This window comes from Oncorhynchus kisutch, linkage group LG8, assembly GCF_002021735.2.
Source record: "Oncorhynchus kisutch isolate 150728-3 linkage group LG8, Okis_V2, whole genome shotgun sequence".
Classification (NCBI taxonomy): domain Eukaryota; kingdom Metazoa; phylum Chordata; class Actinopteri; order Salmoniformes; family Salmonidae; genus Oncorhynchus; species Oncorhynchus kisutch.
In genome coordinates this window covers 57025236-57053145 of record NC_034181.2, presented here as the reverse complement: position 1 = coordinate 57053145, position 27910 = coordinate 57025236, and the positions used below count along the sequence as shown (strand labels likewise).

General features: G+C 40.6%; 1 protein-coding gene across 1 annotated transcript; it reads right to left on the bottom strand.

The window, feature by feature from the left end:
* Window positions 1–19312: 19312 nt before the first annotated feature.
* LOC109895517 (CD59 glycoprotein-like) lies at window positions 19313–22447 on the bottom strand. The gene is made up of 4 exons (XM_020489239.2): window positions 22345–22447; window positions 20924–21005; window positions 20320–20424; window positions 19313–20231 (listed from the first exon to the last, which is right to left on the bottom strand). Exons 2-4 carry the CDS (start codon window positions 20976–20978, stop codon window positions 20032–20034), a joined length of 360 nt encoding a protein of 119 aa, XP_020344828.1. The 5' UTR covers window positions 20979–21005; window positions 22345–22447; the 3' UTR covers window positions 19313–20031.
* Between the last annotated feature and the right edge of the window lie 5463 nt (window positions 22448–27910).

Genomic DNA, 27910 nt, shown 5'->3' with positions numbered 1-27910 from the left:
ATGGGACCTGGGGGTAGTGAATGTGAAATCTGGGAGATGGGGTGGGGTTATGCATTGGCCAGCCTTCCCTTACTCCACACGTCGTATAGTTGACGGCGATAGCTGAGGGTGTTAGACCTTCCCAGTTCAATGACCATCACAGAAAATAATCCATTTTCCTGATGGTCGCTCGCTGCTGTAACTTCCTCTGGTGAGAGGCCTATCCTTTCAACAACTGAGGCAATGTCATCAAAAGTTGGGGCCCTCTTTCTCTTTGGCATTCTGACAAGGAAATTTACATTGGTATAAGTATTGAGATTACACTTAGGACAAGTTTAAGACAGTTAACTATATGAAATGTTATGGAAAAATATCCCGAAGTGCGTCAAATAGTTTACCAAGCCAGACTCGGGTACATTCAGAATTAAATTGAGACCTGTTACATTCTACATAAATTCAATCATTTTGAATTCAAATCTGCATGCAGAATTTGACATTGAAGGTAAAGGAAATGGATTTAAAGTGAATTCTATTCTTTGAGAAAAATGCAACCATAATCAATGATCATTTCTAAATACATGACTTGCCAAATCATGTCTAAGCAATGATTACTTCCAGGGAGGATGGAATTACGCTATCATTCATAACCAGTGGGCTGCAGGTATAAGCGACATAAGCAGTAGCTAGGGGGCCACCTACCAATATTCTGATTTTTTTATTTTTTATTCAGTCACTTACTATTGTATTAGAGTAGTAAAATACACAAGGTGAAATTTTTATTTGGTTATGAATCAGCAGTTGGTTATCAAAAAAAAAAAAATTGTCACATACACAGTAATACCTAACAAAACATTTGTTTCTAGCTCCCACAATGCAGTAATACCTAACAATAGAAAACAATCTTAAAAATGTATATAATAAATATCAGAACAAGTTGTGTAAGTCACATGTCAGCTACAAAAATGTAGGTTGTCTAGCCAGTTTTCTAAACTTCTAGTAATAATGGCCCAACACCGATTTTGTTAAGTCACTCTCACTCAGATATGGTTAACATACATAAGTCTTGACAAAACAGTGTAGAATTGCAGGAAATTCCCTGTAATACTGCTCCATGGCAAACGGAGTCTAATTGCATGAAATGTATTCTAAATGTCTATTTCTCTCCACTCTTCTCTCCACTAAAAATGTTTTGCCAGCGAGGTGGGGGGGCACCCCAACAAAATCAGTTAGGGCCCCCAAAATGCATGTTAAGATCCAAATGAACAGCCGAACATGGACAGAGGGGGACGTGTGACTTCATCCACAAATCATCTCAGAGTAATTGCGGATCTAGGATGTGTATGCGTCTATAATCTTATTCTTGTTCATGCTAATGAATTCACCTGGAGTAGGAGTGATGAGTTATTGCTGACGTGGATGACGCAGAGGCTCAAGTGTCTCCACTGTACGAGATATCTGTGGAATGGTACAGACAGTATACAGGTCAGAGGTCAAAAGTCTATTATATGCAAATAACACGATTGGGTTGTCGAGCTGACAATAGTGGCTCGCTCAATCTTTACATATATCCCTCCTTTCTTCCTCCCTAAATGTAATCACTGATAATAAATAACTATAAGGGTTAAACCCATGTAGTGGAGCCCTTGGTTTGACCTGCCCAATCCTGTCTAAGCAGTGACTGCTTCATTGAGGGAGGAAGGAGTTGTGCAGTAATTAGTGCCAAACTTCTCAGTTCTCCCAAAGTGCACCCATTCAAATCTCAGCATGTAGAGGAAATATGGTACAAACTCATTTTAGCCTAGCACATGCCAATCTAAAGCTTTTACATTTATGGAAAATAGTGAATAATATTATGTGCGCCCATCTGGAGAAGTGAGTGTTTGATGTTATTAAACTAAATTGAAATCATGATCATTAATTATTTCTTACACAGACATCCGACCAAATTATTGAAAAATTATTACAGGCCACTCAAAACTAGAAATTAAGAAAACTAGAAATTAAATGCTTCACCCACATATTCAAAGTATGTCGACATGAACAAATATAGCGATGTGCAGAAAATATGTCATTTCAGTTGTCATTGATTGGCATTTCCCCTCATCCCAATTCACATGTCATGGCTACATCTTGTTGAACCTTTCAATTTAACTGCATAATAGACCAGCCAACATGGGACAAGTGCTGGGGGGGGGGGGGGGGGGGGGGGAACAGTCACATGCTAGATCAAATAGTGAAATACCAACTAAGCTTGGCAGGATGTCATCCAGAATGTGGAAATGTAAGGCCATGTGCAAGGGGTCAAAGGTCACAATTGGGCAGTATTGGTAGTATCACCAATAACCAGAGACTGGATGCATTATTAGTATATTTGTATACAGTTATGCTTGAAGACATACACATGCACAGAAAAGACCCGGTTCATTTTTCACCCGTTAGATGGAATTTCTCTACCCCAAACTGTCAGATAGTTTTAGGAGTTCATGTAGTTCATGAAGGTCTTCGGACTGGAAAGTTGTGGTTAGTTAATGGCCCACTTTCACCAAAATTGAGAAATGGCTTGTTTTTTTTGTATAAAAGCAAAAAGTTACATTTTCTGATAGGGTCTACTACATCATAGGAGAATGGTCCTTAGTGGTGCTGCAGACCACCAAGGTAGCAGACCCACTTTCAACATTTGTGTATTTCCATAACTGTAAAGGCAAAAAACTATTAGGGTAATGCATGCATGCATGCATGCATGCATGCATGCATGCATGCATGTTTGTCTGATATTGACCAGAATGACAGATACAGGGTATTTCACCTGCATGTGTTACTAGTGCCATTCTGGGCCTAAAGATAAATTGGACCGTGGACCCCTTGATCATTCTAAATTACGGATGTCCTCCACCCATATGGTGTTCGTCACCCTATAATTTCTTATAGCCTGGATGACTGACTGCAACAACCCTTTTTCAAACAGTTTGTCAACATTGGGTGATCTAATATCCATTCAAACACAGGAATAGTCACAGAATTAGAGCATTCCTATTTCAATTCCTATTGTGCCCCAAGGCCCTCAATAACCTACCACAGGATTTTCAAATTCAAGATATGTAATTTAAGGGACAAGACACTCAAATAAAATTGTGAAATGTTTTCATTAAACTACTTTTGAAATGTGAAGATCAATCTAATATGTAAGACTTGAGGGTCACGTCCTTTCACGTCAATTAGATGGTTGATGTGAAAGCGCTGGCTTTGAAGGAGTCTGGTTGAGGCACAATGGGACATGACATTGGCATGTGTATGTTAAAATTATCTTTATGAATTTTGGCATGTCTTGTGTAAAATGTGATGCTAGAACAAATAACCCTTACCAGTCACAGCGGTGTCAATGAATTGTTGGAGGCACGTTCCACGTTGCATACGACTTTTAAGGCGAGTCGAGACTGATTTAGATTAACCTCGATTTATAAATAACCGCTTAATATTATTTGCAGCTCAGTAATTCAGTCACAATTCACCCTTGATCGATCACAGTCTTGATGCTCTTGAACACGGCAAAGGCGTCAATCTATGATTTCAAGCACTTAACGAGCACCTAGACGACAGACACCTGTGTAGCATTGACGACACTTCAACTTGCAACAATGTGTGGTCAATTAGACATTAACGACCAGAAATGACTAGACACCTTGTAAATACTTGACTTAACCCTTGTGTAGTCTTAACATTCTGTTTACTCCCCTGTTTACTCAAAAATGACTCACCTTCACTAAACCCTGAAAATAAAGCAGCTTAATTGAATTGTAAAGGCCAAATCTATTATGCATGAAGAAACAACCAGTCATTCATCAAACTTTATGAATATCTGGGTTTTCCAGAAAGACTGCATTTAGTCAGTGGACACCACTAATTCTTTATTACAACACACCTGTCATAATTGTTTTCTTCACTAAAGTAGAGGTTTCTTATCATTGCTAAAAGGTACTGCATAGGTATAAACATGTTTTTTTTTCAAGAGATAGCACTTGTATAGTGTAAAAAAGTAGCAGAAATGTGCAGAAAGTATTTTTATTAAAGGGAAACAATAACAGTCTTGAACTTTTTGGGCAACATAGTGATATGAAAGTCCATGGATAATAAGAGCACCTCCTCCCAGCTGCCCACTGCACTGAGGCTAGGAAACACTGTCACTACCGATAAATCCACAATAATTGAGAATTTCAATAAGCATTTTTCTACGGGTGGCCATGCTTTCCACCTGGCTATCCCTACCCCGATCAACAGCCCTGCGCTCCCCACAGCAACTCTGAAAGAGCTGCAAAATCTGGACCCCTACAAATCAGCCAGGCTAGAAAATCTGGAACCTCTCTTTCTAAAATCTGCTGAAATTGCTGCAACCCCTATTACTACCATGTTAAGACCTCTCTTTCGTATCGTCTGAGATTCCCATAGATTGGAAAGCTGCCGCGGTCATCCCTCTCTTCAAAGGGGGAGACACTCTAGACTCAAACCTGCTACAGACCTATATCTATTCTACCCTGCCTTTCTAAGGTCTTTGAAAGCCAAGTTAACAAACAGATTACCGACCACTTCGAATCTCACCGTACCTTCTCCGCTATGCAATCTGGTTTCAGAGTTGGTCATGGGTGCACCTCAACCATGCTCAAGGTCCTAAATGATATCATAACCGCCATCGATAAGAGACATTACTGTGCAGCCGTATTCATCGACCTGGCTAAGGTGTCACGACTTCAGCTGAAGTCGGTCCCTCTCCTTGTTCGGGCGGCGTTCGGGGGTCGACGTCACCGGCCTTCTACCCACCGCCGATCCACTTTTCATTTTCCATTTGTTTTGTCTTTGTTTTACACACCTGATTTCAATCCCACAATTATTGTTTCATTATTTAACCCTCTGTTCCCCCATGGATTTTTGTGAGTGATTGTTTATTGTATTTTCGGTCTGTCATGGTGTGCATGTATTTGTTACTTTGTATATTTGACATTTTGAGTAAAAGTATGTTGATTACTCATATCTGCTGTCCTGCGCCTGACTCTCTACACCAGCTATACATAGAACCCATTACATAAGGCTTTCGACTCTGTCAATCATAACATTCTTATTGGCAGACTCAACAGCCTTGGTTTCTCAAATGATTGCCTCGCTTGGTTCACCAACTACTTACATGCTGCCATCCTGCCCTGGTTGTCATATGGTGACAAGGACCATGTTATTTAGCTGTTCTTTGAAAAAAATGTATCTCTTTCACATTGGGTGATTTCTTCTTCATCTGAAGATGATGCATTGTACTCTGGGTTGTATTATTCTACTTCTTCAGATTCCTCTTCCAAATCATTGTTCTCTTGATCCTCCAGGACAGTTGAAAAAAGCATATCTACGACCTGTTGGGGACTGAAACGTGAAAGAGAGCAAAGAGAGAACTGGGGGGACTGTAATCTGCGGCACCTTTATAGCCTCTGACTGCATTCCCCACTAGTAAACAATGAATGGTTTTATTTAATTTTTTTACATTTTGTCTGTGACTCGTCTGGGGTCGTTGAGGGGAGATGCTGCACATGCACAAGAAAGTTCTAGTTTTGTCTGAGTTAAATCAGTAGCACACAATCTAAATTTCTCATTGTGTGTCTGTGTGTGTGTGTGTGTGAGAGAGAGTCTTTGTGGTTTTGTGTTGTGTAAATGATTGTATAAATGCTGTGGGAAAAATGACCATAAGACAATCTTTGTACCCTGGTGGTGTACAGTTTTCATGGAAATATTAACAAAGGCAATGTTTCACTTTTTCTAATGTTGGGGTCACTCTAGGAAAAGTAATCAAATATAAAGTTGAAAAAACATGATTTAGGGGGTTTCCTCTGCTGTTAAACATAAGGGTAAAAAAAATGTATCCACTAAGACAACACAAGGGTTAAGAGGCAGGGTTGGGGTGAATTCCATTTCACTCATCAATCCAGGAAGTACAATGAAATTCAAATTGACAACATCTTCAATGCTGTCAATAAGGATTTTATTTAATAGGAATTGGAATTTGGTTTACTTTCTGAATTGAGCGGAATTAAAATGGTATTGAACCCAATCTGGCAGGAATACAACCCTTGTCTGCAAAAGACAACTTTTACCTGGGGGCATGCTTTGTAGACCATTCAAAGGTGTTCCTAACCTTAGCCCCCCTGAAGAAACCTACATGTTAGTTTAGAAATAGTTGTAGCAGTAGTTATGGTGGTGAATTCCCAAAGGAGAGGTTGTGAATTAAAATTCTTGCAAGAGCATGCCAACTTGCTTTTGTTGCCTTGACAGAACAATGTTGAGGTAGTGTTCCGGAAGGACATTAGACAGCAAAGGAAATTGGATTATAAAATGTTAGGTTACAGCAACTGGTGTTGAGTGGGAATGCTGATCTATGATCAAACCCACCCCTGTCCATATAATCTTATTCCAAAGACTGATTCAGTATGATCTAGGCAAAGCTGATCGTAGAACAGTACTCCTCTGTACGCATTTATGAAATGTCTCAGGCTAAGAATGCTGAACTGGAATCAGTACCCACCCCCCCCGTCAAAGTAATGTTATTCATTCTACTCAGAAATGCTGAAGTGGTAAAAGTATACATGATTTGACCATTCATATATTAAGCAAACCAGACAGCATGATTCTCTTGTTTTTTAATTTAAGAAATAGCCATGGGAACACTCCAATACTCAGACATAATTTATAAATGAAGCATGTGTTTAGGGAGTCCGCTAGATCAGAGGCAGTAGGGATGACCAGGGATGTTCTCTTGATAAGAGTGTGAATTGGACCATTTTCCTGTCCGGCTAAGCATTCGAAATGCAACAAGTACTTTGGGTGCCAGGGAAACTGTATGGAGTAAAAAATACATTATTTTCTTTAGAAATGTAGTCAAGTAAAATTAAAAGTTGTAAAGAAACAGAAAGCGTAAAAGTACAGATACAAAAAAAATACAGATATATAAAAGGAATGTAGTGGAGTACTTTAAATACATTTTTGTTTAGTAATTTACACCAGTGGCCTTGAAAGGAACACCTCAATTACCTCGACTAACCGGTGCCCCCACACATTGACTCTGTACCAATACCCCATGTATATGGCCTCCCTATTTTTTATTTTACTGCTGCTCTTTAGTTATTTGTTACTTTTATTTCTTATTTTTTACTTAACACATATTTTCCTTAAACCTAAATTGTTGGTTAAGGGCTTCTAAGTCAGCATTTCACTGTAAGGTCAACACATGTAGTATTCGGGCATGTGACAAATACAATTTGATTTGTTACACATGAAAACATGTTGTGAACCTGGTGTGATATTATTGAAACTGTGCTGACACCTAGTGGATATCAAAAGGAACTACACCACACACACACACACACTATAACCTTAAAACAAATGGGATGCTTTATATAAGTTGCCCTTTTTTATTAGACGCTAATCTATATATATATATATATATATATATCCAATAAACAGAGGTTCAAAAGTCGGAATGTAAAGCACAAACGACTGGAAAGTTATTCAATAGCAGCTGTAGTGAGTCAAGCATCTTGAGGTTACCTGAAATAGGTCAAAGCATATATTTGAAATGTTCTAATTTATTTCATCTTTATTTAACTAGGCAAGTTGAAGTCAACAACATCGACAGACACAAGTTACCTGCTATATTTGGGAAACATGATTAACACAGAGAACTTGTCAAAATACAATGTTTCTGTAGTACGAGTAGGCTGGTGTATGCAGTATCATCGGTAACAATTGTGTACAAGCCACCTAGCTAATAAAATTCTGGGGCTAGCGGTCATTAGTTACATTTCAACCATAGCGATTCCCTAATCGAGGCGCAACAGAGTTCAGCGGCGAATGCCGGAAATAATAACTAAACTGACGACAAAATGGTGGAGGCTACCAGAATGAAGAGAAATTTTTCCGAAAAAACGTGGTGAGTGAAAAACGTAATTACATAGCTCACTCCCAAACCAGTATCTCATTCTACCGTTATACGACTTTGTATGCGTTGTTTGTTGGCAACCTTGATATTTACGTAGTATTTGGAACGGATTCCTATTGGAACGTTCCACAAATTATACCCACCCGTTGTACGAAGACGCAAAGCGTTTGATGAGGTGAAGGCTCGACTCAAGAGAATGAAGATGGACTACGCACTGCTGTAGCAAGCCAAATTGAAGATTATGGTCAACGGTTCGCCTAATAAAACTCAACACACCTGAAGATGCTGCTGTGTTAGACTCTCTCGGGTAAATAACTGTAAACTGCTCCTCCGCAGCATTGGATCACTTTTTTATTTGAATCTGATCATGAAGCAGTGGTGTGAGTTCTCACGTGCTCCTGTTCAGTAATATTCGTATCGTTATTATTTTTCTTGCTAAAGTAACTGCTGCTTTTAGCTCAGACTGAGATATGTGTTAATCTATATTGGTGCCCAGGCTTGGTTTTAGGTGGAAGATCATTTCCATATATATATATATATATATATATATATATATATATATATATATATATATAGCTCAAAAAAATAAAGGGAACACTAAAATAACACATCCTAGATCTGAATGAATGGAAATCAAATTTATCAACCCATGGAGGTCTGGATTTGGAGTCACACTCAAAATTAAAGTGGAAAACCACACTACAGGCTGATCCAACTTTGATGTAATGTCCTTAAAACAAGTCAAAATTAGGCTCACCCGTATGACCTCCCTACAACGCCTGGGCATGCTCCTGATGAGGTGGCAGATGGTCTCCTGAGGGATCTCCTCCCAGACCTGGACGAAAGCATCTGCCAACTCCTGGACAGTCTGTGGTGCAATGTGGCGTTGGTGGATGGAGCGAGACATGATGTCCCAGATGTGCTCAATTGGATTCAGGTCTGGGGAACGGGCGGGCCAGTCCATAGCATCAATGCCTTCCTCTTGCAGGAACTGCTGACACACTCCAGCCACATGAGGTCTAGCATTGTCTTGCATTAGGAGGAACCCAGGGCCAACCGCACCAGCATATGGTCTCACAAGGGGTCTGAGGATCTCATCTCGGTACCTAATGGCAGTCAGGCTACCTCTGGCGAGCACATGGAGGGCTGTGCGGCCCCCCAAAGAAATGCCACCCCACACCATGACTGACACACCGCCAAACCGGTCATGCTGGAGGATGTTGCAGGCAGCAGAATGATCTCCATGGCGTCTCCAGACTCTGTCACGTCTGTCACATGTGCTCAGTGTGAACCTGCTTTCATCTGTGAAGAGCACAGTGGCGAATTTGCCAATCTTGGTTTTCTCTGGCAAATTATTATTATTTACCTTTATTTAACCAGGTAGGCAAGTTGAGAACAAGTTCTCATTTACAATTGCGACCTGGCCAAGATAAAGCAAAGCAGTTCGACAGATAAAACGACACAGAGTTACACATGGAGTAAAAACAAACATACAGTCAATAATGCAGTATAAACAAGTCTATATACAATGTGAGCAAATGAGGTGAGAAGGGAGGTAAAGGCAAAAAAGGCCATGATGGCAAAGTAAATACAATATAGCAAGTAAAATACTGGAAGGGTAGTTTTGCAATGGAAGAATGTGCAAAGTAGAAATAAAAAAATTATGGGGTGCAAAGGAGCAAAATAAATAAATTAATTAAAATTAAATACAGTTGGGAAAGAGGTAGTTGTTTGGGCTAAATTATAGGTGGGCTATGTACAGGTGCAGTAATCTGTGAGCTGCTCTGACAGTTGGTGCTTAAAGCTAGTGAGGGAGATAAGTGTTTCCAGTTTCAGAGATTTTTGTAGTTCGTTCCAGTCATTGGCAGCAGAGAACTGGAAGGAGAGGCGGCCAAAGAAAGAATTGGTTTTGGGGGTGACTAGAGAGATATACCTGCTGGAGCGTGTGCTACAGGTGGGAGATGCTATGGTGACCAGCGAGCTGAGATAAGGGGGGACTTTACCTAGCAGGGTCTTGTAGATGACATGGAGCCAGTGGGTTTGGCGACGAGTATGAAGCGAGGGCCAGCCAACGAGAGCGTACAGGTCGCAATGGTGGGTAGTATATGGGGCTTTGGTGATAAAACGGATTGCACTGTGATAGACTGCATCCAATTTGTTGAGTAGGGTATTGGAGGCTATTTTGTAAATGACATCGCCAAAGTCGAGGATTGGTAGGATGGTCAGTTTTACAAGGGTATGTTTGGCAGCATGAGTGAAGGATGCTTTGTTGCGAAATAGGAAGCCAATTCTAGATTTAACTTTGGATTGGAGATGTTTGATATGGGTCTGGAAGGAGAGTTTACAGTCTAACCAGACACCTAAGTATTTGTAGTTGTCCACGTATTCTAAGTCAGAGCCGTCCAGAGTAGTGATGTTGGACAGGCGGGTAGGTGCAGGTAGCGATCGGTTGAAGAGCATGCATTTAGTTTTACTTGTATTTAAGAGCAATTGGAGGCCACGGAAGGAGAGTTGTATGGCATTGAAGCTAGCCTGGAGGGTTGTTAACACAGTGTCCAAAGAAGGGCCGGAAGTATACAGAATGGTATCGTCTGCGTAGAGGTGGATCAGGGACTCACCAGCAGCAAGAGCGACCTCATTGATGTATACAGAGAAGAGAGTCGGTCCAAGAATTGAACCCTGTGGCACCCCCATAGAGACTGCCAGAGGTCCGGACAGCAGACCCTCCGATTTGACACACTGAACTCTATCAGAGAAGTAGTTGGTGAACCAGGCGAGGCAATCATTTGAGAAACCAAGGCTGTCGAGTCTGCCGATTAGGATATGGTGATTGACAGAGTCGAAAGCCTTGGCCAGATCAATGAATACGGCTGCACAGTAATGTTTCTTATCGATGGCGGTTAAGATATCGTTTAGGACCTTGAGCGTGGCTGAGGTGCACCCATGACCAGCTCTGAAACCGGATTGCATAGCAGAGAAGGTATGGTGAGATTCGAAATGGTCGGTAATCTGTTGGTTGACTTGGCTTTCGAAGACCTTAGAAAGGCACGGTAGGATAGATATAGGTCTGTAGCAGTTTGGGTCAAGAGTGTCCCCCCCTTTGAAGAGGGGGATGACCGCAGCTGCTTTCCAATCTTTGGGAATCTCAGACGACACGAAAGAGAGGTTGAACAGGCTAGTGATAGGGGTGGCAACAATTTCGGCAGATAATTTTAGAAAGAACGGGTCCAGATTGTCTAGCCCGGCTGATTTGTAGGGGTCCAGATTTTGCAGCTCTTTCAGAACATCAGCTGAATGGATTTGGGAGAAGGAGAAATGGGGAAGGCTTGGGCGAGTTGCTGTTGGGGGTGCAGTGCTGTTGTCCGGGGTAGGAGTAGCCAGGTGGAAAGCATGGCCAGCCGTAGAAAAATGCTTATTGAAATTCTCAATTATGGTGGATTTATCAGTGGTGACAGTGTTTCCTATCTTCAGTGCAGTGGGCAGCTGGGAGGAGGTGTTCTTATTCTCCATGGACTTTACAGTGTCCCAGAACTTTTTTGAGTTAGTGTTGCAGGAAGCAAATTTCTGCTTGAAAAAGCTAGCCTTGGCTTTTCTAACTGCCTGTGTATAATGATTTCTAGCTTCCCTGAACAGCTGCATATCACGGGGGCTGTTCGATGCTAATGCAGAACGCCATAGGATGTTTTTGTGTTGGTTAAGGGCAGTCAGGTCTGGGGAGAACCAAGGGCTATATCTGTTCCTGGTTCTAAATTTCTTAAATGGGGCATGTTTATTTAAGATGGTTAGGAAGGCATTTTTGAAAAATATCCAGGCATCCTCTACTGACGGGATGAGATCAATATCCTTCCAGGATACCCCGGCCAGGTCGATTAGAAAGGCCTGCTCGCAGAAGTGTTTCAGGGAGCGTTTTACAGTGATGAGTGGAGGTCGTTTGACCGCTGACCCATTACGGATGCAGGCAATGAGGCAGTGATCGCTGAGATCTTGGTTGAAGACAGCAGAGGTGTATTTAGAGGGGAAGTTGGTTAGGATGATATCTATGAGGGTGCCCGTGTTTAAGGTTTTGGGGAGGTACCTGGTAGGTTCATTGATTATTTGTGTGAGATTGAGGGCATCAAGTTTAGATTGTAGGATGGCTGGGGTGTTAAGCATGTTCCAGTTTAGGTCGCCTAGCAGCACGAACTCTGAAGATAGATGGGGGGCAATCAGTTCACATATGGTGTCCAGAGCACAGCTGGGGGCAGAGGGTGGTCTATAGCAGGCGGCAACGGTGAGAGACTTGTTTTTAGAGAGGTGGATTTTTAAAAGTAGAAGTTCAAATTGTTTGGGTACAGACCTGGATAGTAGGACAGAACTCTGCAGGCTATCTTTGCAGTAGATTGCAACACCGCCCCCTTTGGCAGTTCTATCTTGTCTGAAAATGTTGTAGTTTGGAATTAAAATGTCTGAGTTTTTGGTGGTCTTCCTAAGCCAGGATTCAGACACAGCTAGAACATCCGGGTTGGCAGAGTGTGCTAAAGCAGTGAATAGAACAAACTTAGGGAGGAGGCTTCTAATGTTAACATGCATGAAACCAAGGCTATTACGGTTACAGAAGTCGTCAAAAGAGAGCGCCTGGGGAATAGGAGTGGAGCTAGGCACTGCAGGGCCTGGATTCACCTCTACATCGCCAGAGGAACATAGGAGGAGTAGAATAAGGGTACGGCTAAAAGCTATGAGAATTGGTCGTCTAGAACGTCTGGAACATAGAGTAAAAGGAGGTTTCTGGGGGCGATAAAATAGCATCAAGGTATAATGTACAGACAAATGTATGGTAGGATGTGAATACAGTGGAGGTAAACCTAGGTATTGAGTGATGAAGAGAGAGATATTGTCTCTAGAAACATCGTTGAAACCAGGAGATGTCATTGCATGTGTGGGTGGTGGAACTAATAGGTTGGATAAGGTATAGTGAGCAGGACTAGAGGCTCTACAGTGAAATAAGCCAATAAACACTAACCAGAACAGAAATGGACAAGACATATTGACATTAAGGAGAGGCATGCTTAGTCGAGTGATCAAAAGGGTCCGGTGAGTGGAGAGGTTGGTTGGTGATTTAGACAGCTAGCCAGGGCATCGGTAGCAAGCTAGCATAGGATGGAGGTCTGTTGTTAGCCACCTCCTGCGCTCCGTCAGTAGATTAGTGGGGTTCCGTGTGGTAGAGGGGATCAATCCAAATCACACAACAACAACAAAAATAAAAACAATAGATATAGTTATAGAGGCCCAAGAAGAAAACATAATAATAATAATAAAAATAATTTAAATAAAAAAAAAAATAAAAAAAACTTACTAATAAAAAAAAATATTAAAAGAAAAAATTTCCGATTGTCTATTCAGATAGCAGCCGGTAAGACAGCTAACGGTTAGCAGGCCGCAGATGGGCGTTCAGGTAACGTCGCGACGGAGGAGCCAGCCGAATAACTCCTTCGGGTAGATAACGTCGGCAGTCCAGTTGTGAAGGCCCGGTGGGGCTCCGCGAAGGCAGCAAAACGGGTCCGGATAGGCGACTGCAGCCCAGGTGCGATTGATGGAACTCAGGAGTGATTGACGGAGCTTGCTAGCTTCGGAACAATTGATGTTTGCTCCGGAATCGACGAAGGCCGATAGTCACACGGATAGCAGCTAGCTAGCTGTGAGATCCGGGCATGAATGTCCAGAGAGCAGTCGAAATCCAGGGACATGGAGAGAAAAATTGGTCCGGTATGCTCCGCTCCGAGCCGCGCTGCGCCGTACAGAACTGGCGATAGACTTTCGAGCCAAAGGATAGCCGATGACCACAAACCGTGGTTAGCTGAACACCAACGACTTGCCAGTAAAGGAGCCAACTAGCTTCTGAACTAGCTTCTGGATTAGCTTCTGGCTAGTTTCAGGCCAGCCTCCTGGAGTTTCTGGCTAGCTTCTTGGAGGATTACAGATCTGAGGTAAATAATACTTTTTTATAAATATACATTGGTGAGGCGGGTTGCAGGAGAGTGTTTTGAAGATGAGTTGATGGAAAATAAAAATAAAATGTATGTGAAAAAGTTGTAAATATATATATATACAGGACACGACAAGACGAGGACAAAAGACGTCTGAACTGCTATGCCACCTTGGAGATAAATGCCAAACGTCCTGTCGCATTGATGTGCCATCCTGGATGACCTGCACTACCTGAGCCACTTGTGTGGGTTGTAGACTCCGTCTCATGTTACCACTAGAGTGAAAGCACCGCCAGCATTCAAAAGTGACCAAAACATCAGCCAGGAAGCATAGGAACTGAGAAGTGGTCTGTGGTCACCACCTGCAGAACCACTCCTTTATTGGGGGTGTCTTGCTAATTGCCTATAATTTCCACCTGTTGGTCTATTCCATTTGCACAACAGCATGTGAAATTTATTGTCAATCAGTGTTGCTTCCTAAGTGGACAGTTTGATTTCACAGAAGTGTGATTGACTTGGAGTTACATTGTGTTTAAGTGTTCCCTTTATTTTTTTTGAGCAGTGTATAAAGGATGAGGCTATAGAGTGGCTATGCAGACTTAGAGTCTACATTAGAAAGTTGAAACCCCCCTTTAAGGTCTTTACATGTTTAATTTTCGTTTTTTTAAAATTATTTTTATTTCACCTTTATTTAACCAGGTAGGCTAGTTGAGAACAAGTTCTCATTTGCAACTGCGACCTGGCCAAGATAAAGCATAGCAGTGTGAGCATACAACAAAGAGTTACACATGGAGTAAACAATTAACAAGTCAATAACACAGTAGAAAACAAAGGGGGGGTCTATATACAATGTGTGCAAAAGGCATGAGGAGGTAGGCAAATAATTACAATTTTGCAGATTAACACTGGAGTGATAAATGATCAGATGGTCATGTACAGGTAGAGATATTGGTGTGCAAAAGAGCAGAAAAGTAAATAAATAAAAACAGTATGGGGATGAGGTAGGTGAAAATGGGTGGGCTATTTACCAATAGACTATGTACAGCTGCAGCGATCGGTTAGCTGCTCAGATAGCTGATGTTTGAAGTTGGTGAGGGAGATAAAAGTCTCCAACTTCAGCGATTTTTGCAATTAGTTCCAGTCACAGGCAGCAGAGTACTGGAACGAAAGGCGGCCAAATGAGGTGTTGGCTTTAGGGATGATCAGTGAGATACACCTGCTGGAGTGCGTGCTACGGATGGGTGTTGCCATCGTGACCAGTGAGCTGAGATAAGGCGGAGCTTTACCTAGCATGGACTTGTAGATGACCTGGAGCCAGTGGGTCTGGCGACGAATATGTAGCGAGGGCCAGCCGACTAGAGCATACAAGTCGCAGTGGTGGGTGGTATAAGGTGCTTTAGTGACAAAACGGATGGCACTGTGATAGACTGCTTCCAGTTTGCTGAGTAGAGTGTTGGAAGCCATTTTGTAGATGACATCGCCGAAGTCGAGGATCGGTAGGATAGTCAGTTTTACTAGGGTAAGCTTGGCGGCGTGAGTGAAGGAGGCTTTGTTGCGGAATAGAAAGCCGACTCTTGATTTGATTTTCGATTGGAGATGTTTGATATGAGTCTGGAAGGAGAGTTTGCAGTCTAGCCAGACACCTAGGTACTTATAGACGGTTTCGTATAGTTCGGGTTCAGATCGTTTGTTTATACTAGGTGAGATTGAAGAGTTGAACACATGGGGAAAGGTACCACCCCATTTTTACAATCGGATTCAGTCTGGATATTGGTTGGGTTAAGTGCAATGGTAGGTAACAGACTGCGTGTATGTACATGGAACATTAGAGGGAGCCAAAATCCCATGAAAAGGAAGAAGGTACTGTCTTTTTGAGAAAAAAAAAGAAAAATATTGATTTTGCAAGAAACTCATTTGGATGATAAGGAGCATCTGAAATTACAACAAGGGGGGTTTGGTCAAGTGTTTTTCTCATCATTTACATCCAGAAGTAGAGGTGTAGCAATTCTTGTGAAAAATAACTTATCCCTTAAGGTGTTGAATTGTGTGAAAGATCCATTAATTATAACAAAATGACTAAATGTTACTTTACAAGGGCAGAACATTTCCATAATGAATATTTACTTCCCCCCTGCCCATCCCCCTGATTTCCTCACTAAGGTATTTATAGACTTCTCAGAATTAAACTCAGGCACTGCAGTGATTTTAATTGTTTGTTGAATCCCCTTATTGAAAAGTTTCCCAGCAGTATAGCTTCACTCTCTCCTCAAGCTAAGTCACTTAAAGCTATTTGTGATCTGGGGTATTCTGATGTTTGGAGAACCTTTCATCCCTCCAACAGAGAGTTCACTTTTTTCTCTGCACCTCATGGATGTCAGACTAGAATAATTACTTTTTTATGCCCAGGACATCTTTGCAGTCTGTTTTATCCGCTAGGATAGGAAGCATAATCATATCTGTTCATGCGGAGGTGATCCTGGACATAACTCAATGGGGCATCCAATCTGTCAAGACATTGGAGGTTGAATATAACCATTCTTAAAGACCATACATTTACATCATATTTTATTAGAGAGTTTAACTTCTTCAGGGTAGGGGGCAGTATTTAGAAGTTTGGGTGACTGAGGTGCCCAAAGTAAACTACCTGTTACTCAGGCCCAGAAGCTAGGATATTCATATCATTGGTAGTATTGGATAGAAAACAAAATAAATGTCTGAGTATAACAGAACTGATATAGCACTGATTATAATGGCTGTCTATGGGAATATATAAGGGATACCTCCCAGATTGCAGTCCCTAAGGCTTCCAGCAGATGTCAGTCTTTAAAGTGTTTCAGGCTTGTTGTTTGAAAGAAATTGCTAGAATTTGTAGTTTTTGTAAGTGGCTCCCATTTTGGCTGTAGTGTTGTGTGTGTGTCGGCGAGGGCGCGCACTTTGTTATTTATCTCCGGTAATGAACATACTATTCATCATCTTAAATATGATAGTTTATTTACATATTAGGGTACCTGAGGATTGATTAGAAATGTTGTTTGCCTTGTTTGGATGAAGTTTATTGGTAACTTACGGGATTCATTTGTATGCATTTTGAACGAGGGAAAACGGTGGATTACGGAGTCAAGCGCGCCAACTAAACACTTTTTGGGATGTAAAGGGCTTCTTTATCGAAGAAAATGACCATTTGTGATGTAGCTGGGACGCAAAGAGGTTAAAGCATTTTTCTCTAACTCAATCAACAGACAACCCCTTGCTCCTTTGGGAAAGCTGTAAAGCATACACCAGGCAGAAAAAGTGTGAAAAGCAAAACAACTTTAGAGGGTGAATTAGGAACTAAAGAGAAGGACTACATTAAAACTGCCATATTAAAAGGAAATATCAGTCCTTAGATCAACGTTGGACTCTCCTAACACAGGGTGCTGAAAAGAAAATGAGATTTGTCAGGCAAAAGCGATATGAACATCGCGATAAGCCAGGAAAGTACTTGTTGTACCTAGCTAAAAAGAGAGCTGGCTCAGGGAATTGGTACTATTACTGATTCTGATGGCAATCATTTATATGAAAAATTGATAAATGCATGATCATATGTATATATACAGTGGGGAGAACAAGTATGATACACTGCCGATTTTCCTACTTAAGGCATGTAGAGGTCTAATTTTTTATCATAGGTACACTTCAACTGTGAGAGACGGAATCGAAAACAAAAATCCAGAAAATCACATTGTATGATTTTTAAGTAATTCATTTGCATTTTATTGCATGACATATGTATTTGATCACCTACCAACCAGTTAGAATTCCAGTTCTCACAGACCTGTTCGTTTTTCTTTAAGAAGCCCTCTTGTTCTCCACTCATTACCTGTATTAAATGCATCTGTTTGAACTGTCCACACACTCAAACAGACTCCAACTTCTCCACAATGCCCAAGACCAGAGAGCTGTGTAAGGACATCAGGGATAAAATTGTAGACTTGCACAAGGCAGGGATAAGCTACAGGACAATAGGCAAGCAGCTTGGTGAGAAGGCAACAACTGTAGGTGCAATTATTATGAAATGGAAGACGTTCAAGATGACGGTCAATCACCCTCAGTCTGGGGCTCCATGCGAGATCTCACCTCATGGGGCATCAATGATCATGAGGAAGGTGAGGGATCAGCCCAGAACTACACAGCAGGACCTGGTCAATGACCTGAAGAGAGCTGGGACCACAATCTCAAAGAAAACCATTAGTAACACACTACTCCGTCATGGATTAAAATCCTGCAGCGCACACAAGGTCCCCCACCTCAAGCCAGCGCATGTCCAGGCCCGTCTGAAGTTTGCCAATGACCATCTGGGGTGATCCAGAGGAGGAATGGGAGAAGGTCATGTGGTCTGATGAGACAAAAATAGAGCTTTTTGGTCTAAACTCCACTCGCCGTGTTTGGAGGAAGAAGGATGAGTACAACCCCAAAGAACACCATCCCAACCGTGAAGCATGGAGGTGGAAACATCATTCTTTGGGGATGCTTTTCTGCAAAGGGGACAGGACAACTGCACCGTATTGAGGGGAGGATGGATGGGGCCATGTATCGCGAGATCTTTGCCAACAAATTCCTTCCCTCAGTAAGAGCATTGAAGATGGGCCGTAGCTGGGTCTTCCAGCATGACAACGACCTGAAACACACAGCCAGGGCAACTAAGGAGTGGCTCCGTAAGAAGCATCTCATGGTCCTGGAGTGGCCTAGCCAGTCTCCAGACCTGAATCCAATAGAAAATCTTTGGAGGGAGCTGAAAGTCCGTATTGCCCAGCGACAGCCCCGAAACCTGAAGGATCTGGAGAAGATCTGTATGGAGGAGTGGGCCAAAATCCCTGCTGCAGTGTGTGAAAACCTGGTCAAGAACTACAGGAAACGTATGATCTTTGCAAACAGGTTTCTGTATCAAATATTAAGTTCTGCTTTTCTGATGTATCAAATACTTGTCATGCAATAAAATGCTAATTACTTAAAAATCATACAATTAGATTTGTTTTAGATTCCATTTCTCAGTTGAAGTGTACCTATGATAAAAATTACAGACCTCTACATGCTTTGTAAGTAGGAAACACTGCCGATTGTGCAGGTTATCAAATACTTGTTCTCCCCACTGTATATGTAGCAAAGAAATGCCTTTTTCACTTATAAAATACACAATTAGTTCACCACTAGAGGGAAGGAATCCTAGACTTGAGATAAATGAATCATGGTAATTATGCCAGTCTGCACGGCTCCTTTCTAACCAAAGATGCTGAGGACTTTTACAAAACAAAACTCCATTCGTCAATACCAATATTAGTGTAGTCCACGTTCAAACAATGCTATAAATTCGTGAATAAAAACATGTAGGTAAACAGAATAAACACAAACAGCCTTCTGACAAATATGGCTTTTTGGTAATATTTTATTTATTGTCCAGAGATTAAATATTTCACTCCTTCCCCTTCATTTGAATCCTAATAGGTCTATACTGTGCCCTTTAAAAAAGACAGATTGTTTTAACATACCTATAAAACAGGCAAAGCAATGTTATGTACCAGGGTAAGCCACTACACAGTATAAGAGCGGTGAAGGCATTGTATGTGAACAAATGTCTCTCCCAAAATGATCAACATTTAGTTCCAAATTCCACATCATGAATTCTGCAGTATTTGCATTTTTTATTATACAATCAATACTTTGTCCACTCAATCACAGACCCACAAACATAGACAACTTATTGGAGCAATACTTAGTCATAATTCTGAGCAAACCCCCTTAGATGGAAATTGTTAGTCTATTTTACAAGCCTCAAAATAGGATTGGTTGAATGATATACCTTTTCCAAACTCATGACCTGTGAGCACATTTCCTATTTTCAGCCCTTTTAGCTGAAGCACAAAGCATTGGTAATCAACAAATAGGTTATCATAGCAAGCTTTAAAATCCAATTAAGTGCAAAGTGTCAAATTCAATATTGCAAATGTGCAGCAGTAAGTCAGGCAAATAAGGAAGAATTTCAGCATGAGCTTTTAGATCATATCTTCCTGCTTGCCGTTCCATCAGTGGCTTCTGTTGAGTCGAATGGCAGCATTAGAGCTTCTAAGATGTAAGTGTGAGGAGAGGTTACTGCATACACCACCACATCACTGCCAATGAGGCAAGAAGGCCCAGCAAGGGCTTGCCAGTGCCAATGGATGTGGCTCCGTTGCATAGGTCACTGGTGCAACAATCGAAGGTAAATTTTGGTACAGATGGAAACATCTGGGCCAATCGATTGAAGTCGCAGTCAGAGAACTTGATGCACTGCAGAGTTTTCTGTCCCCCTGTGCCAAATAACATACGAGTTACAGGGTAATGCAGAGAAATGGGAGGATTTTCATAATTTGATTCAGATTACACATTTTACGGCACCTTTCTCAGCTAGTGTCAGGCAGGCATCCTCATCAACACGGCAGTCCTGTGTAGTTGTGCAGCTCCCGGTGTCATCCTTGCATTTGACACAGCTGATGGCAGAGCCTGAGAAAACCAGGTGAGACACTTAGCCCTTCACATGACTCAAATCATTCCACTTCCATTTTGATTAGCTACTGTGACTTGGTCAAATGTGAAATGCTCCATCCTTGATTGCAATACAGTTTTAGAAAACTTGAACTCAACTTGAATATCATCCAAAAATAACTTTACATATACAAATGTCCACTCATGTTTTTGTTTCGGAAGCTTTTGTTTCCTCCTGAGTTTTCATTAGCTCAAGAAGTGCAATGCAAAATACTTCTGTTAGAATCTGTTAAAAACCGCACACAGTAAATATATATTTTTGTATTTGTAAAATCATTTTTGGGTGCTATGAACGTAGAGTGCGGTTTCCAAAAATGTATTGTATGCAGTGATTAACGGTTTGACAGAGCATTGTAAATGTGAACCATGTGGCTATATGACCTTCAATTTTCTTGCGCAAGGCGAGACGCAACAGTATCAAAGAAGCAACTTTAATAGCAGAAAAATTATTACTTACCCAATCCAAATATTGCAAAACAGAACACTAAGCACATCCCAGGATAATTATTCATGATTTGGATTTCTGCTGACTGTCACGTCTGGATAAAAAGAGACAATCATTTAAAGCTATAATCCCTAGTTGCTAAATCCATTTTTGGGCTTGTAAATTAATGATATATACACATTAATTTTTGAAGAATAACTTCAATACCTCAAGCTTATTTCAACTGTTGTATCCCATCAAAGCCCAAAATATAAACTTGTTTTATTCTAATGTATAGCCTCAAAACATGGTTAAAACTATCATTTTGATAGCAGTTTATGAATTAGAGAGATACATTTCTCCAGGCCCATCCCTCAGCGTTTAACCAAAACAGGGTGACACCCAATCGTGAGATCACTGGCAAATCACATGCCTAGGTAAAATCCAATGACACCACTTTCCGGATTACGCCTAAACGCATTCCTCAATGAAAGACGACACATTTTTAAACAATGCTTTTTTTTTCCTGATAAAAATGAGTTCATTGCATCCGCCGTGGAGGTTTCATAATATTACCATATGTCCAAGCTGCCTGCCATAGTTTAAGTAATCACGAAAAAAACACCTTATTTTAAGGCCTTTTTCACGCTGCCATCTCCTATTAGTTAAGGCCTTCAGAACGTTCTATTCCCAGTTTACTGTTCTACTTCACAATGCTTGCTTTGCTATTGTTGGCAATGAGACCTACCCACGTTGTTTGTAGTTAAAATGTAAAACAAATTAGTAATGGAATTTCCTATAGGGAAATCTAGGTATGTCTGTCTCTCGCAATGTGTATATTTAGAGGGATTTTTTTTTGTCATTTTAATCATGAGCATCCCCTCTAATTATTTAAGGCTGGGCAGTGTATTACGCATTACGCTAGACCAGAAAGTGTCAGATGTTGCCATTTGCTAACTACTTCTCGTTATGCAGACATAAGCACACCACTGAGGTGCGGATGTTTACTTTCTACACAAGTTGGTATTATTTAGTTTCGTCCTAAGAACATATTGTAGTGGTAAAATAAAAAGGGATACATATTTTGGTGCCATTTAGGTTAAATGAAATTCTATGTATCACTCCAGTCAAAACAGGGTCTGCGAACGTTCCAGTCGTTTGCTATGGGTTAGTGTTCCAGCTTAGCCAACGTTATTTTGCCATTTTCCAGCTGTATCTCTCTATATGCATCTGCCATGGCTTTGGTTTACAGTAACCTGACCAACACGGTAATTATTGATGTCCCAAAGAGTCCAGACTTGGTCAACTGGCAGGACTAAGGTTGCGTTAGCTACAGTAGCTAACATTAGCTGTGTAGCTAAAGCTATGCTAGATAGCCAACCACACCACATTAACTCAAATAGTTACGTTAGTTCATACAGTGAACATTTTTAAGGAATGTTGACTTGACTTACCCTGATTCCTCGAACAACGAAAGCAAAATGGCAAGCAAGTGCTTGGGAACTCAGAAATATCAACCATGGCCCCTCCCTTTCAGAAAAATAACCGGTTGACTGCTGGGAAACGTAGTTTGTGATGACACCAACCTATTAAGTAAATTCAGTATTATTTAAGGTGTGGTGTTATATTCAGGGTACAACAATTTACATTTCATAATACTGTATGACGAAGCATTAATAATTGAATGACTGATTAATTCCTCAATTCCAAATACAGCCTGGTTCGAATCCAGGCTGTATCACAACCGGCCGTGATGGAGTCCCATTAGGCGGCGCACAATTGGCCCAGCATCGTCCAGGTTTGGCTGGTGTAGGCCATCATTGTAAATAATAATTTGTTCTTAACTGACTTGCCTAGTTAAATAAATGTTAGATTTTTTTTTTTAAATACAATAATTAATCGACACATGACATGAGAGATACCAAGTTGGAGGTTGAAGTGCATTTCAAAATGGAAACTTAACTTCAGGTAGACTAACTGATTACCCCACAACTGCCTACACCGGTTTGTTTCAGAAAATGAATGTCAGGGCAAAATTTAACAGCTGGGTTTAACAATGCATCCTTGGAATGTGCTATATTCATTGGAATAGATAACTACGAGAACTGTAATACAGTTGTCATAGACTGAATGCTAGTCATAAGTAAGACCAACTTACTGCACCCTACTTTACATTAGTTATCATGACATGAATGGGTGAAATGAGGCTATTGGTTTACACCAGTAGGCCAACAACTCAACAAATGAACAAAGGAACATTGGTCAGGCTACAACAGAGGCCAATTTAGTATTATTTAAAAAAATCTTTATAGGCAAGTCAGTTATAATACATAACAGCACACATCTTCCTGGCAACATTGTCAAAGATAAAACATCTCTCTGAAAAAACTAAATTTGCTCTGCTAAGCCAGGGTATTTTCATGTATTTTCCAGTTATGTACAGTTGAAGTTTACATACACCTTAGCCAAATACATTTAAAATCAGTTTCTCACAATTCCTGACATTTAATCCTAGTAAAAATCCCCTGTCATAGGTCAGTTAGAACCACCACTTTATTTTAAGAATGTGAAATGTCAGAATAATAGTAAAGAGAGATTGATTTATTTCAGCTTTTATTATTTTCATCACATTCCCAGTGGGTCAGAAGTTTAGACACTCAATTAGTATTTGGTAGCATTGCCTTTAAATTGTTTAACTTGGGTCAAACGTTTCAGGTAGCCTTCCACAATAGGTTGGGTGAATTTTGGCCCATTCCTCCTGACAGAGCTGGTGTAAATGAGTCAGGTTTGTAGTTCTCCTTGCTCGCACACGCTTTTCAGTTCTGCCCACAGATTTTCAATAGGATTGAGGTCAGGGCTTTGTGATGGCCACTCAAATACTTCGACTTTGTTGTCCTTAAGCCATTTTGCAACAACTTTGGAGGTACATTTGGGGTCATTGTCCATTTGGAAGACCCATTTGCGACCAAGCATTAACTTCCCGACTGATGTCTTGAGACGTTGCTTCAATACATCCACATAATTGTCCTTCCACAATATGCTATCTATTTTGTGAAGTGCACCAGTCCCTCCTGCAGCAAAGCACCCCCACGCTTCACGGTTGGGATGTTCTTCAAAAGCCTCTCGCTTTTCCCTCCAAACATAACAATGGTCATTATGGCCAAACAGTTATATTTTTGTTTCATCGGACATTTCTTCAAAAAGTACGATCTTTGTCCCCATGTGCAGTTGCAAACCGTTGGACTGGCTTTTTTATGGTGGTTTTGGAGCAGTGGCTTCTTCCTTGCTGAGCGGCCTTTCAGGTTGCGTTTCGATATTGGCCTAATTTTACTGTGGATAAAGATACTTTTGAACCCGTTTCCTCCAGCATCTTCACAAGGTCCTTTGCTGTTGTTCTGGGATTGATTTGCACTTTTCGCACCAAAGTACGTTCATCTCTAGGAGACAGAACGCATCTCCTTCCTGAGTGGTTTTGATGGCTGCGTGGTCCCATGGTGTTTATTCTTGCGTACTATTGTTTGTACAGATGAACGTGGTACCTTCAGGCGTTTGGAAATTGCTCCCAAGGATGAACCAGACTGTGGAGGTCTACAATTTTTTGTTTTCTAAGGTCTTGGCTGGTTTCTTTGGATTTTCTCATGATGTCAAGCAAAGAGGCACAGAGTTTGAAAGTAGGCCTTGAAATACATCCACAGGTACACCTCAAATGATGTCAATTTGCCTATCAGAAGCTTCTAAAGCCATGACATTTTCTGGAATTTTTCAAGCTGTTTAAAGGCACAGTCAACTTAGTGTATGTAAACTTCTGACCAACTGGAATTGTGATACAGGGAATTATAAGTGAAATAATCTGTAAACAATTGTTGGAAAAATTACTTGTGACATGCACAAAGTAGATGTCCTAACCGACTTGCCAAAACCATAGTTTGTTGACAAGAAACTTGTGGAGTGGTTGAAAAACAGACTGAGATGAGTGATACACTTGTGCTCAAAGCTGAGATAATGTCCATCTAATGACCTGAAATTGCATCACAAAACATTATAAAACATAATATACACTTCCCGCCGTATTTACTTAGACAGTCAAGCAACATTTTTTAAATGTGGCTCTATACGCCAGAATTTTTTATTTAAGATCATACGTTTAATGAGGCGACAGCACAGAATGTCACCTTTTATTTTAATACATCTCTTTGACTGTTTAGAAATGAAATAACTTTATGCATCTTTTTTTAAATTCACTTTTATTGTATCAAAGTAGTCAATAGTTTAGTATTTGGTCCCATATTCCTAGCATGCAATGAATACATCAAGCTTGTGACGACATAGTTATATGAAAAGGTTTAGGCACCCCTGACAATTTCCATGATTTCCATTTATAAATAATTGGGTGTTTGGATCAACTTTCATTTTGATCTATCAAATAACTGATGGACACAGTAATATTTCAGTAGTGAAATGAGGTTTATTGAATTAACAGAAAATGTGCAATATGCATCAAAACAAAATTAGACAGGTGCATAAATTTGGGCACCCCAATAGAAAAATCACATAAATATTTAGTAGAGCCTCCTTTTGCGAAAATAACAGCCTCTAGACACTTCCCATAGCCTCTAATGAGTGTCTGGATTCTGGATGAAGGTTGCAAGTTCAAACCCCTGAGCTGACAAGGTACAAATCTGTCATTAACTGCCCCTGAACAGGCAGTTAACCCACTGTTCCTAGGCTGTCATTGAAAATAAGAATTTGTTCTTAACTGACTTGCCTAGTTAAATAAAAAGTAAAATCTATTTTGGACCATTCCTCCAGTCCCGGCGTAACTTCAACTTTGTGACTGATTCTTCAACATTTTCCCAAGAATCTGCTGATATTGAGTGGAATCCATGCGACCCTCAACTTTAACAAGATTCCCAGTACCGGAACTGGCCACACAGCCCCACAGCATGATGGAACCCCCACCAAATTTTACTGTGGGTAGCAAGTGTTTTTCTTGGAACACTGTGTTCTTTTGCTGCCATGCATAATGTCCCTTGTTATGACCAAATAACTCTTTGCTTCATCAGTCCACAGCATCTCATTCCAAAATGAAGCTGGCTTGTCCAAATGTGCGTTTGCATATCTCAAGCAACTCTGTGGCGTATGTACAGAAAAGGCTTCATCCGCATCACTCTCCCATACAGCTTCTCCTTGTGCAAAGTACGCTGAATTGTTGAACGATGCACAGTGACACCATCTGCAGAAAGATGATGTTGTAGGTCTTTGGAGGTCGTCTGTGGGCTGTTTTAGACCGTTCTCACCATCCTTCGCCTCTCCGATATTTTACTTGGCCTGCCACTTCTGGCCTTAACAAGAACTGTGCCTGTGGTCTTCCATTTCCTCACTATGTTCCTCACAGTGGACACTGACAGCTTAAATCTCTTCAATAGCTTTTTGTAGCCTTCCTCTAAACAATAATGTTGAACAATCTTTGTTTTCAGGTCATTTGAGAGTTGTTTTGAGGCCCCCATGTTGCCACTCTTCAGAGAGTCAAAGAGAACAACTTGCAATTGGCCACCTTAAATACCTTTTCTCATGATTGGATGCACTTGTCTATGAAGTTCAAGGCTTAATGAGCTCACCAAACCAATTGTGTGTTCCAATTAATCAGTGCTAAGTAGTTACAGGTATTCAAATCAACAGAATGACAAGGGTGCCAACATTTTTGCATTGCCTATTTTTCACATCTGATTTAATTTCATACAACTTAATATTGCTACACTAAAAATCTTTGTCTGGACAATACCCCAGTACTCAGCTTTTATTAGAAAATGAATGGCATGCCACTGTGATCATTTTCTGTGAGGACAGAGTAAATTATTATGCAGCCTCAGAGGGGTGCCCAAACATTTTCATACGACTGTACTTGTTGGATGGATTTGCAGTTCGTTTTGGTTGTGTTTCAGATGACCTTTCACCCAATAGGAACTGAATAATGAATTTTTGTCATTTTGGAGTCACGTTTATTGTAAATAATAGATGTTTCAGAACACTACATTAATGTGGATGCTTCTATGATTGTGGATAATTATGTATGAATCGTGAATAATAAAGACCACGAAAGTTACAGAAGAACAAAGTTCATACTCCTGCAAAAATGCTAACCTCCTCTGTTAATGGTAATTGTGAGAGGGGAGCGTTTTGGGGGGTATTATCTTTGTTCCTCTAACTTTCTCTCTCTCTTGTTCTTCCTCTGTAAATTCTTTGAATTTGTCCAGACTTGAGGGAAAAAAACAAATAAGTGAACTAGATACAATGCCTTCAAAAAGTATTCATACACCTTGACTTATTAAAAAAAATGTTTTGTTACAGCCTGAATTCAAAATGGATTAAATATATTTCTCACCCATTTACACACAATAACCCATAGTGAAAACACGTGTTTAGAAATGTTTGCAAATGTATTGAAAAGGAAATACATTTACATAAGTATTCACAGTCCTGAGTTAATACATGTTAAAATCACCTTTGGCAGTGATTACAGCTGTGAGTCTTTCTGGGTAAGTCTCTAAGAACTTTGCACACCTGGATTGTACAATATTTGCAGATTATTTTTCTAACTCTTCGTGCACTGTCAAATTGGTAATTGATCATTGCTAGACAGCCATTTAAGTCTTGCCATAGTTTTTCAAGCCTATTTAAGTCAAAGCTGTAACTAGGCCACTCAGGAATATTCAATGTCATCTTGATAAGCAACTCCAGTGTTTTTTTGGCCTTGTGTTTTAGGTTATTGTCCTGTTGAATGGTCAATTTGTCTGTTGGAAAGCAGACAACCAGGTTTTCCTCAATGATTTTGCCTGTGCTTAGCTCTATCTATGCCATTTCTTTTTATCCTAAAAAAACTTCCTAGTCCTTGCCGATGAGAAGCTCACCCAAAACATGATGCAGCCACCACCATGCTTGAAAATATGAGAGTGGTACTCAGTGATGTGTTGTGTATGTCCAAAACATAATGCTTTGTATTCAGGACAAAGTGAATTTTTG

Coding starts and splice junctions, on each gene's coding strand:
- LOC109895517 (XM_020489239.2), bottom strand. CDS start 20,978: ATGAATAATTATCCTGGGATGTGCTTAGTGTTCTGTTTTGCAATATTT. Junction 20,425..20,923: donor TTTTGCAATATTTGGATTGG/GTAAGTAATAAT, acceptor TGGTTTTCTCAG/GCTCTGCCATCAGCTGTGTC. Junction 20,232..20,319: donor CCTGACACTAGCTGAGAAAG/GTGCCGTAAAAT, acceptor TATTTGGCACAG/GGGGACAGAAAACTCTGCAG.